Here is a 16883-nt window from a genome sequence, read left to right on the forward strand (position 1 = left end):
ATACGGCGCGTGAGATCTCTTTTTTTCCCCATTCCTGCTCCTCCCTACGCCCTCCGCTCCCGCCTTCCTTCTCGCGCTTCCCCCATTCGTGGCCTTTTCGGCCGGCCTCCAATTGATCTCGCGAGATTTCGTGGCCCTTCTTAGTCGGGGGAGGAGGCCTCAGCTCCTTCTCTCAGCCTCGTGCGCTTCAGTGTCTGCGGTCATCTTTGCTTTGCGCAGAAGAGAGCTGTGGTGAGTTTTCATGTTTCTCCTCTCCCTAACTCTCCTCCCCCGCCCCAATCTTCCTGCTTGCCTCGGCAAACCTCTCGCGGTGCCTCAGGTCACTTTGCCTGCGTTTGGACTGAATTTAGCCCGGCGGCCGTACCTCGAATGTCTGGGCTGTGTTGGGTGGCGCCATTCGGCCTCCGCTGGGCCTCGGCAGGTTGGGGGACAAGCAGGGACGGCTTTCTCCGAGAAAGTCGGAATACCGGCTGGCCCTGGGCTTGGATTTGGTGGGAAAACCCCGCAAAGTGGCGTCGGTAATATTATTTATTCACCCTTGACAAGTCGCCATGTCGGTCTTAGTCATGTGATTAAAAGTACTTGGGAAACGTAGCAAGTCTAAGATGGAGACTTGGGCGGGGTAGCAGGCTCGATGAGGGGGACCGAGATCGGATTCCATCGGCTCCGTCCTCCTGCCCGAACTACAAACACCTGGGGCGGTCCCCAGCAGGGAAGTGTTTGAAGCCAGATTGAACTCGGGGAGAGGCGCATTAACGCCACGCCAAGCCACTGTTCACTCTTACCACCTAACTGTCTATACCACCTCCTTCCCGCCCCCATTATATCATAAAAAAGACTACAGTAAAGGGAGTATAGTGAGCTAAAATGCAGGGAAGCTTAAGGAAATTCACTGACTGGCTCTATTAAAGCTAGCCTAAAGCTGCCAAAGAATATGCTTTCAGTGATAGCAAATACAGATTTGGTTTTTTAACCTTTGGGCTGGTTTAGAGGACTGCCAATTGGGACCCTTCTGCCCAGCGCAAGGTAAAATTACTGGAGAGGAAGGGGTAAAACGAGAGGAATCTTCCTAGAGAGAACAAGGTGAATATTTGTAATTCAAACAGCAGGATTTTGTGTAAGAAGATGGGAATTTATACATTTGATTATTCTAATCTCATTCTCAATGAGAAAACACTGCCTGTTTTAGACAGTTGGGTCTGGATTCAGAAAGACCCACATTGAAATCCTAGGGCTCTTACACATGTTTGAACCTGGGCAAGTCACTTTTAACCTATTGTTTCAGTTCCCTTAGCTGTAAAGATGAGGGTAATAATAGCATCTACCTATAGCAGGGTGAGGATCAAATTGGAATACCTAGTAGTTCTAAATTGTAATTGTGAACCCTATTCCCACTGCCTCCCCTCCCCCCCAAGGAGACTTTGAGGAGGGTATATCTTTCACGGATTTGAAAACCCCTAGGGCATTGTTCAACACTAGTTGATGTATATTGCCCCCACCTCCCCCCCCCAAAAAAATGCCAGGGAATGCTGACAGGTTTGAGATCAGATATTTCTAGCTGAGGGACTGAATGAAGGCTGATGAGATCTTCTGTAAAATGAAGTTTTACCAATACTATCATTCCTAGGACTGTATTGTACTGTAGAAAAGTAATTACTGATCCCATCCTACAAAGAGGCTGAAGCTAGTTCAGCTTCCATGTATGAGGATAGAAGAACTGTGATAAGGGCAGAGAACATGCAGGTTGATCTGCTAGCTTATTTATACAAGGTAAAATCCCAGTGATGAGGTGTCAAAATCCATTAAACTGTATATAAGGATCTCTGCTGACCCCATATTAGTTTGATTTACATGTAATACCCTCCATTTTTAAATGTTTTTAATTTTGTTAAATATTTTTGTTAAAATCTGTTTCCCATGTTTGATGCCTGCCCTGGTTAGCATCTGAGTAGAAATTCAGGTTGAGAAGTAAAAACTTGAGGGGATAATAACCTAGGGTAGATAGGCAATTGGCCACCTATCTAGTGAAACAATAAAAGGATAAACAGAAGCAAGTGTCTTGGACACATTTTTAAAGGCATGAACCTGAGAAGATGATTCAGTTTCTAGCCACAGAACCAGAATTGGCTATGTGTAAGCTTAAAACAAAAAACAGTACAGTTGTTGCTGAGAACCACATGGTTGGTGATTACATCACTGATTCCAAGTTTGGCCATGATGAACACCTCCTTTCCGAAACCAAGTGACTAAAGTATTCATTGTTTGAATCCAACTGCAAGCCTAGAGCCCTGAGACAGCAAATCAAATATCCCTGAATGATAGTTTGGTATGGTGTAAAGATATTAGGCCTTACTTGCTCCTTATGGTAAACTACATCCAAGGTTAGCCAAAGAAGACCAGGTTTCTATATATAAACCTTTTACAGGCCAGCTGAATTTCAAACGTAAGTTCAGAGACATAGAACCCTAAGTTAAGCAGTTAAATGGACAGAATCTATTTTAATTTATCATATCCAGGATCTCTTGGGCAACTCAGCTAGGTAATAAAGTACCCATTATGTGCTATTCCTGTACTAAGTATTAAGAATACAAACAGGGCATTCCCAATGAGGAAGACCACAAAAACTGGAAGGAATTAAGGAAAAGATACTTAAAGCAGAGTGAAATCATCAAAGAAATGCACCTGATGGGAAAGTTGACTAGTCATTGAGCCCTTTTTAAATGAAGTTAACATTCATGTTGCTTTTATAAAACTAGGTAGATGATGATAATGAGTAGATAACTTTTTTTCTTGTAAAAGATCAGTTGCCAAACTTCAACTAAGAAATGAAAACTTAAAAACTGAGGTTCAGGCTACCACATCACTGGCTCTGAGAAGATTGTACATTTCACAGGCCAAATAGTGACGGAACAAGGGTTGGGATTGACCAGAAACTACACTATCTTACTGAATTTGTTGAAAGGTATATAAATATTGGACAAATCTTTTTCTTCCAGATATTAAAGATTTAAATCCAAAAGTGATCGATGGGACTTGGAATTCAAAAAGGAATTTGAAGAAAAACTTCCCCTTTTAATCATATCTATGGTTTCAACTGGTTCGTTGGCAAACAATGAGACGTGAGTGAATTTTCAAATCTGTTTTAATATTCTTTTGAGGATAACCTATTCCTTTATGTGAACCAACAGTTTTACCATTCATAGGACCTTTGAGGTGTAGTATCTGGCTTTCTTGACTTTTGTATTTTTATACATGCGTGCATGTGTGTGTTCTTTGTAACAAAAAGAGTGGTGGGTTTTGAGAGAAAGGAAGGAAAGGAAAGATGTTAGATTTGTCCATACACAGGGACAATACTAACTATTCAGGCTTTTTTTTTTTGAGGCAGCATGTCCTTTTGTGCTTCATCCACTGTACCATCTAACTGCCTTAATTGGGCATATTATTACTGTCCAACAATATGCAAAGATCTCAGATCACATGTATATTACAGTGAAGATGTAGTCCTGTAATTTTTAAACCTTTTGACTTCTGGAATGCTCTGGTTAGTCTTTTTTTCCCTCTTTCCCTATTACAGTGATGACTCAGATTCCAGCAGCAGCTTATTCAAAACTCAGTGTGATCCCATCTCACCACATAGAAGACCAAGAAATGTATCTACCTCAATTGTGATACAGTCATCTACAAATACTCAATTGCGAGATGACTCAAGTGAGTCCTCTTCAGAACTGGAACCATTTAATTTGCGAGTTATTTTTGAAAATTGGAAGAAGAAAAAGAGAAGAAAGAGAAAGTACAAGCCAACAGGAAGGCCAAGGGGAAGGCCAAAAGGAAGCTTTAAAACAAAGCAGTCTCTAAGACCCAAAAAGGACTTGTTTAGAGACAAAGGTTTCCAATTCCCTTTAGTAGAATCAGAGAATGGAAGGAAACCATTGCTTTGGAAGAAAATTTTAGGCTATGAGGTGAGGCAGATTTTGAAAAGTTCTTAAAAATATGTAGTATTGTACCCTATGTTCCTCACACATGATTGTATTCCTATAGAATGGAAAATAACATTGAATTTGGTTGTATTGTGGGAATATTTTGCCTTTTTTTTCCTTCTCAATTTGCATATATTTCAAGGAAGGAAGATGTTGAGCTCATTTGGAAATAAAACTGGATTTTTTTTTTCTTTTGCCAGATTATCCTGTGTGGATTATAACTGACATTTGTATAGTATACTTTAGTATTTATATGATTATTAGTAGTATATAATTATAGCATATATTATATAGTAGTATATATTAGTATCTGTATTATATATATAATATATATAGTAGTATTTTTTCAATTTCCTTCAGTTTTATTTTACAGATTGAGGGAGACTGAGGCAGGCAATGCTTTAGTGACTTGGCTAAAGGCTCATAGTTTGAACTGACTTCTGACTTCAGGTCTGGTGCTCTATCCATACCTTTAGCTTCACTATTAATAAAGTACTGGGAATACAAAAAAGAACCCTATGTTTTCTTTGTATTTCTATTTCTACAAAAAGGAGTATTAAAGGGTTTAATAGCAGAGACTACTGATTTCATTAACTAATTAAAATATAATAAAAAGAATTTTTGGAAAGTAAGACCTGGATTTCAGTTTTCCTCTTTACTTGGGAATCTCTTAAGCGAAACTTTATTGTAAAATAGTAGCATTTCTTGAGTAATTAGAAAATAGGAATATAATGATTCTTGGGTTTCTTGAGAATTAATCAACTGCAAGACATCTCCTACATTAACAGTTTCTACGATTTCTTTATATAGCAAGCAGTTGCAAGAGGATTTTTCAATTATATTAAGGAAAAGAAATGTGAATCCCACCTTGGAGAAGCTTTGAAGCAGCTGGATGTTGGTGAGGATTTAGAAAAAGAAGACTTTGCTGTGCGAAAATATAACTATTTAGATGATGATGGATCTATTTCTCCTATAGAAGAACCCAAGTAAGTTGGCATATTTTACATAGTCCTCTTATACATGTTCTCTATCCCTCTCCCCATACTGTCTCTATATGACTGGATTTAGTCCTCACTCAAATAACTCAGGGATATGTTTCTTCTGTTTCAGTGTGGAAGACAGTGAATTGAATGATGCTATTGAATGTGATGTTAAATTAGTGGTGAGTACTATATCAGCCATATTCTGTTGTAGGCTTTAACATAAATCTAGCAGCAATTAAATTTTAAAGGCTCATTTGATTGTGTTCTTTCATCCTTTAAAAGGTTTGAGAGTGTATTAGGAGAAGAGCTGACAGTTGAAGTTCCAATTGTTTCATTATCTTAGTAAGGGTATTTAAAACAGCCTAGTTTTAGTTATTGCTTAATGTTTGTTTTTTTTTTTTTTTGTATAGGAGAACAGTTGTTTCATAATAAGTACTGAATTCCCCAAGAAGGTGAAGACAAAGATGAAAAATAAAGTACTAAAGAGTAAGAATGACATACAAGAAGATAACAAAGGTGAAACAGATTTGCCTAGTAAAAAGAAACTCCATGGAGAAACAGAAAAGAAATGGTAAGTATTAAGTGGATGGGCAATTCACTCAGTTCAAATTTGTTATGCTAGGTGAGAATTGGAAACAAATATGTCAGAAGTTTGTTAGATAAGTTTCTGGTATCTTGGAATTCAAATGAATTCCAAGGAAGAAAGCATTAAATGGAGCAGTATATAGGATGACCAAAGAAATATTTAGTACCAGTGTTATTACAGGAAAACTTGCTAAACTTGCTTGAACTATCATGCGTTTGTCATATTTTGGCTATAATAGTACATAGGAGAATATGGGCAAGTTGTTATATAGCCTAAAAACTGGACTGTGGTAAGGAATGTGAATGGAAATGTCCTATACCAGTTGATTTTTTTTTTTTTCACATTTTTGTTTATGAAAGTTTAAGTTAATGGGATATTTCATGATATTCTACATATAGTATTTCATTGTGGCAAGTGTTTATTAGCAGGTGAAGAACGTTGTATTGGGATAAATTTTTTTTTAAATTCTCTAGTTTAAAATGGTGTATGCAATGTAATGCAAATTCATGAGTATCATTGCACTTTGTTTAGCTTTGTTTTGAATTGTAGACAAAGACTTAAAGACAAGTGCAAAGAACAAACCCTCTTTTGCAACCCACAACCCATGGTTTTGTATGAGTTGTGATACATACAAGAAGGGACAGTTAATGACTTAATCATGTTAATGAGCATTCTGAAATGGACTAAAAATTGAACCTTTAAAGAATTTAAGAATAAGAATGAAATTGGGTAGAAAAGTACTGTTAATATATACCTTGAAAGTTGAAATACTATACCCCATCTTTATCCTTTTTCTCCTCCCTCCCCCCCCCTTAGGAATTTACATTGAGGAATTCCATGATTAAAGCTATGGGAAATTTTCAGGTATGAAAATGAATGGTCCTAATAGTAAAATGTGGAAATATTGTCATGCTACAAAAATTTTCAGATTTTGATATTTTAATATTGACCTATCTTAAGGATGGGTAGGTTTTATTTTGAAGTGGGTTTTTTTGTTTTGGTTTTTGTTTTTGTTTTTGTTATGTGGATTTTGAGGTCTATCCCGATAGGTCCTTTTCCATAGGTCCTTATCGTTGGAAACGCCTCAGACAGCAAATGTGTAGTTTCGCTTTACCCACTAATCTATTTACTAGGTCTGTGGGGATAAAACTACAAAACAGATTTGTTTTATCTAAAGTAATATTTTCTCAAAGTGTTACCTTGTTGACATAAATTTTTCTTTTAGGTGATTCCAGTTTGCTGCTTTTTTTTTGGAATATTCTTTTAGGTAAGTTTAATTACTACAGTCTTTAGCATTAACTGCTCATTGTTCATATGATGAATTCTTTTGTTCAACTGCTGAGTGATAGAAACATGAACTAAAACGAATTCTGACCGAGCTGACTTAACTGGCTACAAAATCTCAATGAATCTTTCAACCTAGTTTTTGCCATTACTTAACAATTTATATTTGCTCTTTTAGTTCATCTGCCAAATGGGGATTCACAAGATGTCAACAAGAAAAGTTTTGGACCAGGGAATGTGTGAATATAGAAAGATTATTGTTGCCTCAGTCCTTGGTTTTGACATCTTAGTACAGACTAATAAAAACTCAGGTCTGTATTCATTCCAAGAAACAGTTTCCAATATTTTGTCTTTATAAGACTGTTCCACATTTTTTCCTCCTTTCATTACTGTCCCTCAAGACAGCATTAAACATGCAAATATGCATGCATTAAACAGGTTAAACATTCAAATACATATCATGTTGTACATGACCAAAATGGGGGGGGGGGAAACATGGTTTTCTGTCTGGATGCAGATAGCATTTTCCATCCCAAGTCTATTGGAATTGCGGAATTGCCTTGAATCTCATGGTTGAAGGGAACCAAATCCATCACATAATCTTGTTGCTGTGAAAAATGTTCTTTGTTCTGCTCATTTAGTTCTTCCTAGTCTTTTTCCAGACTTTTCTGTAATTAGCCTGCTCATCATTTCTTATAGAAAATAACATTCCATTACATCCATATAGCTTAACCATTCTACAACTGATGGGCAATCCATTCAGTTTCCAGTTCCTTCTGGAACTATGAAAAATTGCTAAAAACATCTCTGCACATATTAGTTGGATGGATCAAAGGCCATGCAGTTTTATGGCCCTATTTGGCATAGTTGCTCTCCATAATGGATGGATCATTTCACAACTCCATCATCAATGTATTAATGTCCCAGCTTTTTTCCATTCCTCGACAATATTTATCATTTTTATCATCTTTTCCTGTCATCTTAGCCAATCTTAGAATTTGTATTTTTTCTGGTCTGGCTTCTTATTTATCCCTCTGCATTTTATTTTTATTTGGCATACTGTTTTAAGGCTTAATGTTGAATCCTAATACACAGTGTGTTATCTATCCCTGACACTTTTGTTGTTTCAATATTGAATAAGCCCGCATGGAATCAAATCTTAAGATAGCTGAGATGACTCCTTGGAAAACTGGGTTTTAGGAAATAGTTAAAGGAAAGGGAGAGGTGCTTACACTGACATAGCACATTCAGTGTGGTGATGAATCCATAAATATGTGGGCTTAATATCTGTATCCAATATAATATCAAGTCTCCAATAAAGACTGCACTGTGTGGTATCTGCACCTAGCAATATTATTGTTGGGCTGTTCAGAAAACAGTGCTATAGAAACTCAGTATCTGGCATCGTTGGTTTCATGCTTATTGTGCATGTTCAACCTGGTATTTCTATTGATACAAACTATTTAAAAATAGGTACCTTTGATTTATTTTGGTTACTATTTTTCTGCTGAGTTGACCTACAAATACAGATGTTTTCTTTAGGAAAAGTGGCTTTTTAGAGAGGGACCTGGAAACTTGTTTGAATGGCGGATTGGCAACATGACAATTTACAGTAGGTAGGTTATTATTTTCCTGTAAATTTCTAGTTACTTTATTTGCATATGGTATTGTAACTTTTGACAGTGATTATTCCTTAGTGAAATGCCATATTCCAAATAATCGTGAATACATCTGGAATTTGTGTTCATAACATAATGAATGTGGCTACAATAAGACAGGTTTTGCTTCCATCACTAAAGATTTATTAGTGGTGACAATGAGACCTGAAACAGTCTAATTTAAGATTCCACTTAAAATTGCTTGCCTTCTCAGGAAGGGGAAAAAGAGGAGAGAACTCTTAAGGTTTAGGCAGAAATTGTTTTCATTTAGTATGCTTTACAGTTAAGCATGAGTTATTTTGTGAGACAATTGGGGTTAAGGGTCTCTATATCCTTTCTATCTCCGCTATCTTGTCTTTTGTTTAAGGCATTAAATTTTTTTGCCTATCTCTTAAATATTTCAAAGATGCCTTTGTAATGGGCTCAAGTAAATGTTTAAACTTTGGCTTGGCCTCCCAAGTTTGTTCTTTCCCTGTGATAACCGTCAATTCCTCCCCCCAAATGAGAAGATTGGTATTTTTGCAAATGTTAAATAGTTAGTTTTGTGTTTGTGTTGGGATTAGAGTAGGAATTATGGGCTGCTGGTTGTCAGGTATAGGTATGTAAAAAAAATGACTGGTTCTTCTGAATTTAAATTTTTAGGAAGAGCAAAGATGGAAACATACGTCTAATTTTTGACATTCTAAGTAAGTATTTTTATAGTAGTAATTTAGCTTGACTTCCATCACATTCAAAGTATAACTCTAATTCACATGTACACATAAGCTATGTCTTTTTCTAAGCCTAATGCTTTTATATTTTATGCATGATACTATTCATGATACATAGAATTTAATGACGTTTAATTCCATCTCTTCCATTTTCCTGTGATGCATGTACAGAATGATAGGCTAATTCTGTAATTATTTTTATACCACCATGTCTGGCAGAGGCAAAAGAATTGGCATTAAACCATATCCCTTGGTAAATATTCAATAAAGTTTGTAGAAGCCGGCCAAAAACCTATTGAATTATAAACCTCATTTGAAGATGTAATTTTAGAAGTTTTGTCATTTGAATCTTGTTAAATTGTTCATATGATAGACAAAAGATGTGGTGATGATAGGCAAAAAATGTTCAACTGCTCTGAAAAGGTGAATGAAAATGGCCTTTCTGAACATCCAGGTTTTTTGTTTTAATTATTTTGTTCATTTCTAAGAAAACTGAGCAAAGGAGAAAGTAAGCTCATTAGTAAAATGTACGATTTATTCAGTAACTGAACTTGGCTATTATAGACATTAGATATTTCAAATTTCTTGCTTACTGAATGGTCATTTTTGACAATGCTATCACTACAGGTGTTCAAGTACAAAGGAATGATTCAGGGGGAAAACCTAGCTGAAAGGTATGTAAATATATAAGGTAATGACATCAACTTTCCTAGTGATGGGGAGCACCAGTGGATTTAGTAATGATAGTTACCATCTGGTCATTACCAAGGCTTTTAGAATGTGGTTTCTGATTGCTGTGGACATGACCATAAAAAATTACCCAAGAGGTTTATATTTGCTAATATTATTAGCATTTAACCTATTGGGAACAGTTCATAATCTGGGTCCTAGTTGTATTAGTACATTAACTCCTCAATCATTAAATAGGCCAGACAATGTGCTAAAGTGATAGATGGTCCTTTCTCTTAAAGAAAATAAGTGGAATAAGTGTTGCTAGATGGGATAATGATTTAATCTTTCTGGTAATTTTAGATCAGCCTGACAAGTATGCTGAAACAAGCTATGCTGTGTTTAAAACACTGTTTTCAGATGGTACGTTGCTTCCTCCTCCCCCCTCCCCTCTTAAAACTTTACTAGGTCATTTCAAAGAGGGCTTACATGGCTATGAAACCAGAAGCTCTTAACGCTGTGACCTAAAAGGAAAAGTCTCTATAAGATGCCATGAGTAATATGTAATCATGGTCTCTTACTAAAGGAGATACAATCCTACTATTACTGCAACTCAGAATATTATCTTATGTTGTGCTTTTTGGAGCAGTCATAGTACTGTTCATAAACATTTTCTAAATGTTTTTTCTAAATTTTCTAAATGTTCATAAACATTTTCTAATTTTTGGCATTTTTTGTTGTGCTTTAAGAAAATGAAGACAAGACAGAAGAAAAAGCAAGAGCCATCAGAAAGAATACTGTCAATCAACCTATAATGGATCTATGGTTCCAGGTTCTCTGGAGAAGCAATTTTTAAAAATTCTGGCTTTGTAATAAAAGTTAAAAATTTCGATTTAATTATTTGACATCTTTTTATAATTGTAATCATTTTGAATCCCTATGGTAGATGTCACCATTTTTTACACTTAGACTTGGTCTTGTTGCTTTAGCATGTAGTTTACACACACCATGATTTAACCTGTTTGAAGAGAAATGAAGATTTTCAGTTTTTATTATCAAATATTTGTTTAAATAGGTAACGACTGAACTGATAATATATATACCTTTATTCTTAGAAGAAAACCCTGATATAGAATATAGAATATGAACTCATAATTATGAGTATTATCTTCTATTAAATCAAATTTGAGGATAAAAAACTAGTTTAAAGAAATGTTGACAATCATGAGAGTCATAATGATTTCTCATGGTCATCATGAGCATGTGAAAGAAAGGCAGCATGACAAATATGGAAATAATAAAGGAATTGCATGTTTAATTTATATAACTGTCTTTGCATATATTTGGAAAAATACTATATTACAAAATCATCTAAGACAACAAAACCATGCTCCCATGCTTACTGAAGAAATGGAAATTGCCCTGAAAAGAACAAGTGCAGAAGACAAACTGATAAATGCATTATAATGCATGCCTGAGGTGATGGTAACTGAGGAATTGATTCACAAGACAGACCAAGGGAAGGAAAGATAGGAAAGACCTGGTAAGAATCTATGGTTCAGTGGAGAAGAAAGCAGTTTGAGTAAACATCAATTCTGATAATCTATGCCTACTTTACCAATTACACAGAATCAATATGATATGTGAACATTTTGATTGATGGTATTAGTAGGCAATTGGCAAGTATTTGCAAATTATTCAAAAGATGTTGTTTATAAACAAATCTGAATGCCTGTTTTGGTCCCCAGATTACACTACTAAGCATATATGCCCAAAGGCAGTCAATGAAAAAAGATGTCCATAGACAAGAGAATAGTAGTGGTATGTGAATGGAACAGATACTAAGGCTGTGAGAAATCCTAGATATTGTGAATACAGAATGAAAAAATGCAATGAATTGCAATGAAAAGTGAATTCCTTTTATAAGTGGTAGTTTTGAGAAGTGCATATGTAAAAATGAATATAAATATATATATTTGGAAGTAAGTTTGCCAAGTCAACTGTGACAAAGGACTCAGGTCAGTGTAAAAAGTGGTCTTTTGAACAATGGAAGTGATAATCCGGAATGTATTCAATCCTGCTCAGATCACACCTGGAGTATTGAGTTGCTCTGGTTAAATTTTGAAGATATAAGATACTGATGGACAACCATGATGGTAAGGAGAAAATGAAACCATGTCAAAATGTGACTGAAAATGTGATACAAAATGCAAATTGGAAGAGAATGGATGAGGGGGGAAAGTGGTTATAATAGAACCAAATCAGTTCCAATAGAGTAGTAATGAACTGAACCAACTACATGTATTGATCAACCTGCCACAGCAGGGAGGAGAGGAGGGGAGGAAAGAAGAAAAATTAGAACAAAAGGGTTGCAATGTCAATATTGTAAAATTACCCATGCATATGGGTAAATAAAAACTTGAAAAAAAAACATACTTTAGGATTTAGATTTAGACCTGATCTGCTTATATATACATGGCAGAAAAAAATGCCAATGTGTAGAAGCTAAAAGGGGAGTAGAGGATTTAATAGCATATATTTCAGTTTATAATGAAAAGTTTTTTATAATTAGAGCTGTCTAGTGTCAGTTTCTTTTCACCAATGGTTCAGGAAGAGCCAGATGACTTTGTTGGGATTGCTGAAGAGAATTTGTCTTGCTTCTGATAACGATTGGCTTAAATAACCTCAGATATTTTCCAACCTTGAGATTCTAGGCTTGATATGAGAAGTGATGAGGAAATGAAATTCATTTACTATGTTCTAGAGGAACAAGTTAGGAAAAAAGAACTTTTTCTCATTGCTTTCAGCAAATAATGAAGTCTGCCTTAGAAATTACATGCCATCAAATACATTTTCTTTAATAGAGTTATTTTACATCAAAAACCATAGAAGACATTTGTTAGAAAAGCAGTATATCAAAGCTGATAGTCCACCTTGGAAATCAAGATAACTTAACTTCAAGTCCTCTTTATGACTCCTGTTCTAGTTACTTCATCTATGGCCCTAAGTGACTCTCTTAAGATTATTTCCACTGTATCAAATCACAAGTGTAGTCTAAAAAGTGGTTAGTAAAAACTATTAAAACTATAAAAATGTTTGTCACAGTGAAAGCCTTGCTACTGGATTACTTATTCCTAGAAGAATTCTTACTATGGATACTGTATAAATAGTATGATTATACTAATACAAGATCCAAGGATAAAAGTTTAAACAACATACCCTGTTAAACCTTTTTGCTCTTTCCTTATTTTATCAGTCAGTCTTCTTGTCTTGCTTGTTTCTCCTTTTGTTTTTTCGTCACTTCAGTGATTTGATTATATAACCTGGACAAAAAATGAGATACAGATAGCAACATATCTTCAAACTCAAAGGATGGGGGGGGGGGAGAAAAAAAAGCAATGGTTCTGTGGGTCAGAGTGCCTGGATAAAATTTATGCCTTGGATTCTTATTTTTTGTGCACTTAATTTTCCTGGGCCTTAGTTACCTCATACATAAGGGGATCAACTAAATTTCCTATGAAATCCTTTCTACTTTTAGATCTATAATTATGAAATTACAGATTTAATCATCACCAAAAACATACTGATGTAAACTCCAAAGAAATTTGACTTCATCCTATACCTTTTAAATTTAAGTTTACTTAAGTGACTGACTTAATTACTACTTCTATCCAAGAATTGAAGAAACTAATCCAGAACCTTTTTTTAGGTATTTAGGACAAGTGCCAGTATCATCCTGATGTAATCATATCAAGTAATATGCTATTCAGGCATTTACTTGGGTATTATTAGATTGAATACAAAGTATAAGGAAAGCTTGTCTGTAATCCCTAGATTTTATGAAGGATATGCACTTCCCTCCCTCCTTCCTTCCTCCCTCCCTCCCTTCCTTCCCAACTTTAAGCCTAAGTTCTAGTAAGACAATTTACTTGCAAAAGCACTCTGAAATTCACATACATTCTAAGAACTCTACAAAGAGATAGTTTTTTATCTATTTTGGCCAAGAACATCACCACTAGGAAAAGATCTGGGAATGAGCATCAATGACCTATTGGAGAGTTGGGGTTTCTTAGTACTTAAAACAGCCACTATAAGAAATAAGATACCGGCAAGGCCACTGGATCTGGACTTCTCTTTCATAACTGCCAAGAAAAGAGGTTGTATAATCAATTAAAAAAGGATGGCAGATCCAGAGTTTTTTCCCTTTTATACTTTGTTATATTCTGTCATAATCAGCACTTGAGAAAACAGAATAGCTTAAATTTTATAGTTCTCTATGTGCTTAGGGATGGGATAGAGCATACATTTTACCCAGAAGTGGATGCTACTTGACATAAGTGGAAATGGCTCATGTAACATAATAAATGACAGTAAATACCCTTTCATTTTAGAAAAATGGCTTTGTTGGTTATTTAGCAAACCAAAAACATTTTGTCAGCAAAATAAATAAGTGAAGATATTGAGTGAATAATATTTCAGTTTTGATGCAAATATAAGTTAATTAAGAACCTTATATTCAGAAATTCACACTTTAATTCTTTAGATAAAGACAAACACCATTCACTCAAATAACCCCATACTCATTAATGGCTAGCCTGTCAAGGGACTTATTGGATGGGGCTTTTAAATAAGCCTTTCTTTGGAAATTGTGCCATTTCTGATGGTTTAGAAACCCATATCTTTGTGTTTTTGTCTAAAAAAACATGTAGCAGGTGGTGCAGTGGATAGAGCACCAGCCCTGAAGTCAGGAGGACCTGAGTTCAAATCTGGTCTCAGACACTTAACACTTTCTAGCTATATGACCCTAAGTAAGTCATTTTACCCCAAATGCCTCAGGAAAAAAAAATGCATATGTAATTTTGATTTTGTATGTGTGTGTAAAGGCCTTGTTTAAAATTATTGGCTATGTTTTAATTAGCAAAAAAAATTCCAACTTATCTAATTTCATAAATTTTCATAAAACTTCATGTGAAATGAATTTTAGAATTAAGCTATCATTCAACTATCCTTTTCTACTGTAAAGGGAACCTTAAAGACAGTCCTTTCATAAATGATTGTTCAATCTTCGTGTCCTCAGAGACATATACTTTAACTTCATTCACTGTCTTCGATTCACTCACTGCTGGCTCTGTGAAAACAGCATAAAACATTGAAATTTTTTAAAAATTACATAAAATAGAGGCAATACAAAATTGAGAATAACATCTATGTATTGGAAGAGAATAAAGATCCCAAAAAAGGAAAAAAAACTAGACTGATGGAATGAATATATTATAAGTTGAAATTTAATCATGATACAATATTGCAAGGTCCTGTACTTGGCTTCAACTACATAAATACAAGACTGGGTAGATATGGTTAGAAAACAATTTAAGTTTAGGAGCTTTAGTATGATTTAACAGAAAAAAAGAGCTAACAATCTTAAGCTGCATTAAGGAAGAAACACAATTCAGAAGTAAAGTGGTGCTAATCCTGGTATATTGTTTTGATCAAGGCATATCTAGAATATTACAGTGAGTTCTGGATGCCATGTTTTATTGACAAACTGCAGTGTAATCAGAATGCTGAGAGGAATGCTTACCAAGCTTTGCAAAAAATGATTGAAAGACACAAAAAAGTTTAGTATTGAGAGGGTTTGGGAATAGTGAGAAGAATGGGAGAAAGCAAATCAGTTACTTCTAAATGTTTAAAGAGTTTTTCCTTAGAAAAAAATTATACTTGATCTGTTTCAACTCAGAAAGCAAAACTGGGAGCAATAATTAGAAATTGCTATAAATAAATAAATAAACAAACAAATAAGTTGAATTGAATGCTTCAGGACTTAGTGCCTTTTCCTTTTACTAGTGGTCTTCTAGCAAAGGCTATTGGATAATTACTCATCAGTTATGATATGAATGGATATAGAATAGGGGTATAGGTATGGATGGTGTGGAAAAAATGGACAAAATTACTCTGCTCAGATTACAACCCCTCAGAAACTGACTTTAGAAAATCTCCTGAAGTTGGCAGCTTCCATTGAGCCTCCTCACTGCTCTTGCCTTAATACCCCTTATTGAATTCCCTATTTTTGTACCTTGAACTTCCCCAACATGTTTATATAACACTTAGGGGTACTGCTCCTAGAAGCAGCCCTGCTTCAAAGAATTCTACTCTTGTGTTTGCCATTTTACACTAATCATCTGAGGAAATGAGAATCCTGGAAAAATTCTCCTCCCTGCCTGGCCCAATACACAGATTTCTTTGATCTAGAGAGACTAGCTATATTATGTTCTGAAAATAACTCTTATCTTCTGTAACCAATAATATATATTTTTCTTTAATAAGTATACCATTCTTATGTCCATCGGTTGGAGAATGGTTGGGTAAATTGTGGTATATGAAGGTTATGGAATATTATTGCTCGGTAAGAAATGACCAGCAGGAGGAATACAGAGAGGCCTGGAGAGACTTAAATCAACTGATGCTGAGTGAAATGAGCAGAACCAGAAGATCACTGTACACTTCAACAACAATACTGTATGAGGATGTATTCTGATGGAAGTGGAAATCTTCAACATAAAGAAGATCCAACTCACTTCCAGTTGATCAATGATGGACAGAGGTAGCTACACCCAGAGAAGAAACACTGGGAGGGGAATGTAAATTGTTAGCACTAATATCTGTCTGCCCAGGTTGCATGTACCTTCGGATTCTAATGTTTATTGTGCAACAAGAAAATGATATTCACACACATGTATTGTACCTAGACTATATTGTAACACATGTGAAATGTATGGTATTGCCTGTCGTCGGGGGGAGGGAATAGAGGGAGGGGGGGTAATTTGGAAAAATGAATACAAGGGATAATATTATAAAATATATATATATATATATATAATAATAAAAAAAAATAAGTATACCATTCTTTTTTTGTGTAACTACTGCTGTTTTATTATTACCCATTCTTCTTTTCTTTGTTTTATACAATGAAGCATTGAATAGTGGTTAGCCTATGAATACCCTGTATTATACTAAAT

General features: G+C 35.1%; 2 protein-coding genes and 8 non-coding genes across 23 annotated transcripts in view; 9 read left to right on the plus strand and 1 right to left on the minus strand.

Moving 5' to 3' along the window:
- Window positions 1-100: 100 nt before the first annotated feature.
- TAF1D (TATA-box binding protein associated factor, RNA polymerase I subunit D) lies at window positions 101-10764 on the plus strand. Of its 6 annotated transcripts, none has more exons than XM_074304535.1 (14): window positions 101-231; window positions 2997-3119; window positions 3575-3959; window positions 4788-4963; window positions 5088-5139; window positions 5371-5531; window positions 6363-6410; window positions 6772-6813; window positions 7009-7141; window positions 8373-8446; window positions 9131-9174; window positions 9826-9872; window positions 10231-10290; window positions 10617-10764. In XM_074304535.1, the coding sequence occupies exons 2-7, from the start codon at window positions 3085-3087 to the stop codon at window positions 6373-6375; spliced, it is 822 nt and encodes a 273-aa protein (XP_074160636.1). In that variant the 5' UTR covers window positions 101-231; window positions 2997-3084; the 3' UTR covers window positions 6376-6410; window positions 6772-6813; window positions 7009-7141; window positions 8373-8446; window positions 9131-9174; window positions 9826-9872; window positions 10231-10290; window positions 10617-10764. The 6 variants fall into 6 exon arrangements, with proteins under 6 accessions (XP_074160636.1, XP_074160639.1, XP_074160635.1 ...); XM_074304538.1 differs by having other exon boundaries at window positions 8373-8442; XM_074304534.1 differs by having other exon boundaries at window positions 7009-8446.
- LOC141565268 (small nucleolar RNA SNORA40) lies at window positions 6064-6191 on the plus strand. Its single transcript, XR_012488944.1, has one exon. It is a non-coding gene; the product is annotated as a small nucleolar RNA SNORA40 (small nucleolar RNA).
- LOC141565259 (small nucleolar RNA SNORA18) lies at window positions 6576-6708 on the plus strand. The gene has a single exon (XR_012488936.1). It is a non-coding gene; the product is annotated as a small nucleolar RNA SNORA18 (small nucleolar RNA).
- On the plus strand, window positions 6855-6925 carry LOC141565285 (small nucleolar RNA SNORD5). Its single transcript, XR_012488961.1, has one exon. It is a non-coding gene; the product is annotated as a small nucleolar RNA SNORD5 (small nucleolar RNA).
- Window positions 8154-8290, plus strand: LOC141565248 (small nucleolar RNA SNORA8). The gene has a single exon (XR_012488926.1). It is a non-coding gene; the product is annotated as a small nucleolar RNA SNORA8 (small nucleolar RNA).
- LOC141565255 (small nucleolar RNA SNORA1) lies at window positions 8533-8664 on the plus strand. Its single transcript, XR_012488932.1, has one exon. It is a non-coding gene; the product is annotated as a small nucleolar RNA SNORA1 (small nucleolar RNA).
- LOC141565247 (small nucleolar RNA Z40) lies at window positions 9577-9650 on the plus strand. The gene has a single exon (XR_012488925.1). It is a non-coding gene; the product is annotated as a small nucleolar RNA Z40 (small nucleolar RNA).
- Window positions 9954-10072, plus strand: LOC141565257 (small nucleolar RNA SNORA32). The gene has a single exon (XR_012488934.1). It is a non-coding gene; the product is annotated as a small nucleolar RNA SNORA32 (small nucleolar RNA).
- Window positions 10334-10464, plus strand: LOC141565250 (small nucleolar RNA SNORA25). The gene has a single exon (XR_012488928.1). It is a non-coding gene; the product is annotated as a small nucleolar RNA SNORA25 (small nucleolar RNA).
- Window positions 10765-16883, minus strand: part of CEP295 (centrosomal protein 295) — a 100782-nt gene continuing 94663 nt past the window's right edge. For all 9 annotated transcript variants that reach the window (XR_012488420.1, XM_074304529.1, XM_074304524.1 and 6 more), the window contains 3 exons: window positions 14896-14995; window positions 13087-13190; window positions 10765-10885 (listed from right to left, as the gene is read on the minus strand). Coding sequence is in view for 8 of the 9 variants with exons in the window: in XM_074304529.1 (XP_074160630.1) it covers window positions 13124-13190; window positions 14896-14995 (167 nt within the window). In the remaining variant the exon portion in view is untranslated. The remainder of the gene's footprint in view (window positions 10886-13086; window positions 13191-14895; window positions 14996-16883) is intronic.

The sequence above is a fragment of the Sminthopsis crassicaudata genome, chromosome 3 (genome assembly GCF_048593235.1).
Source record: "Sminthopsis crassicaudata isolate SCR6 chromosome 3, ASM4859323v1, whole genome shotgun sequence".
In the NCBI taxonomy this organism is placed as follows: Eukaryota; Metazoa; Chordata; class Mammalia; order Dasyuromorphia; family Dasyuridae; genus Sminthopsis; species Sminthopsis crassicaudata.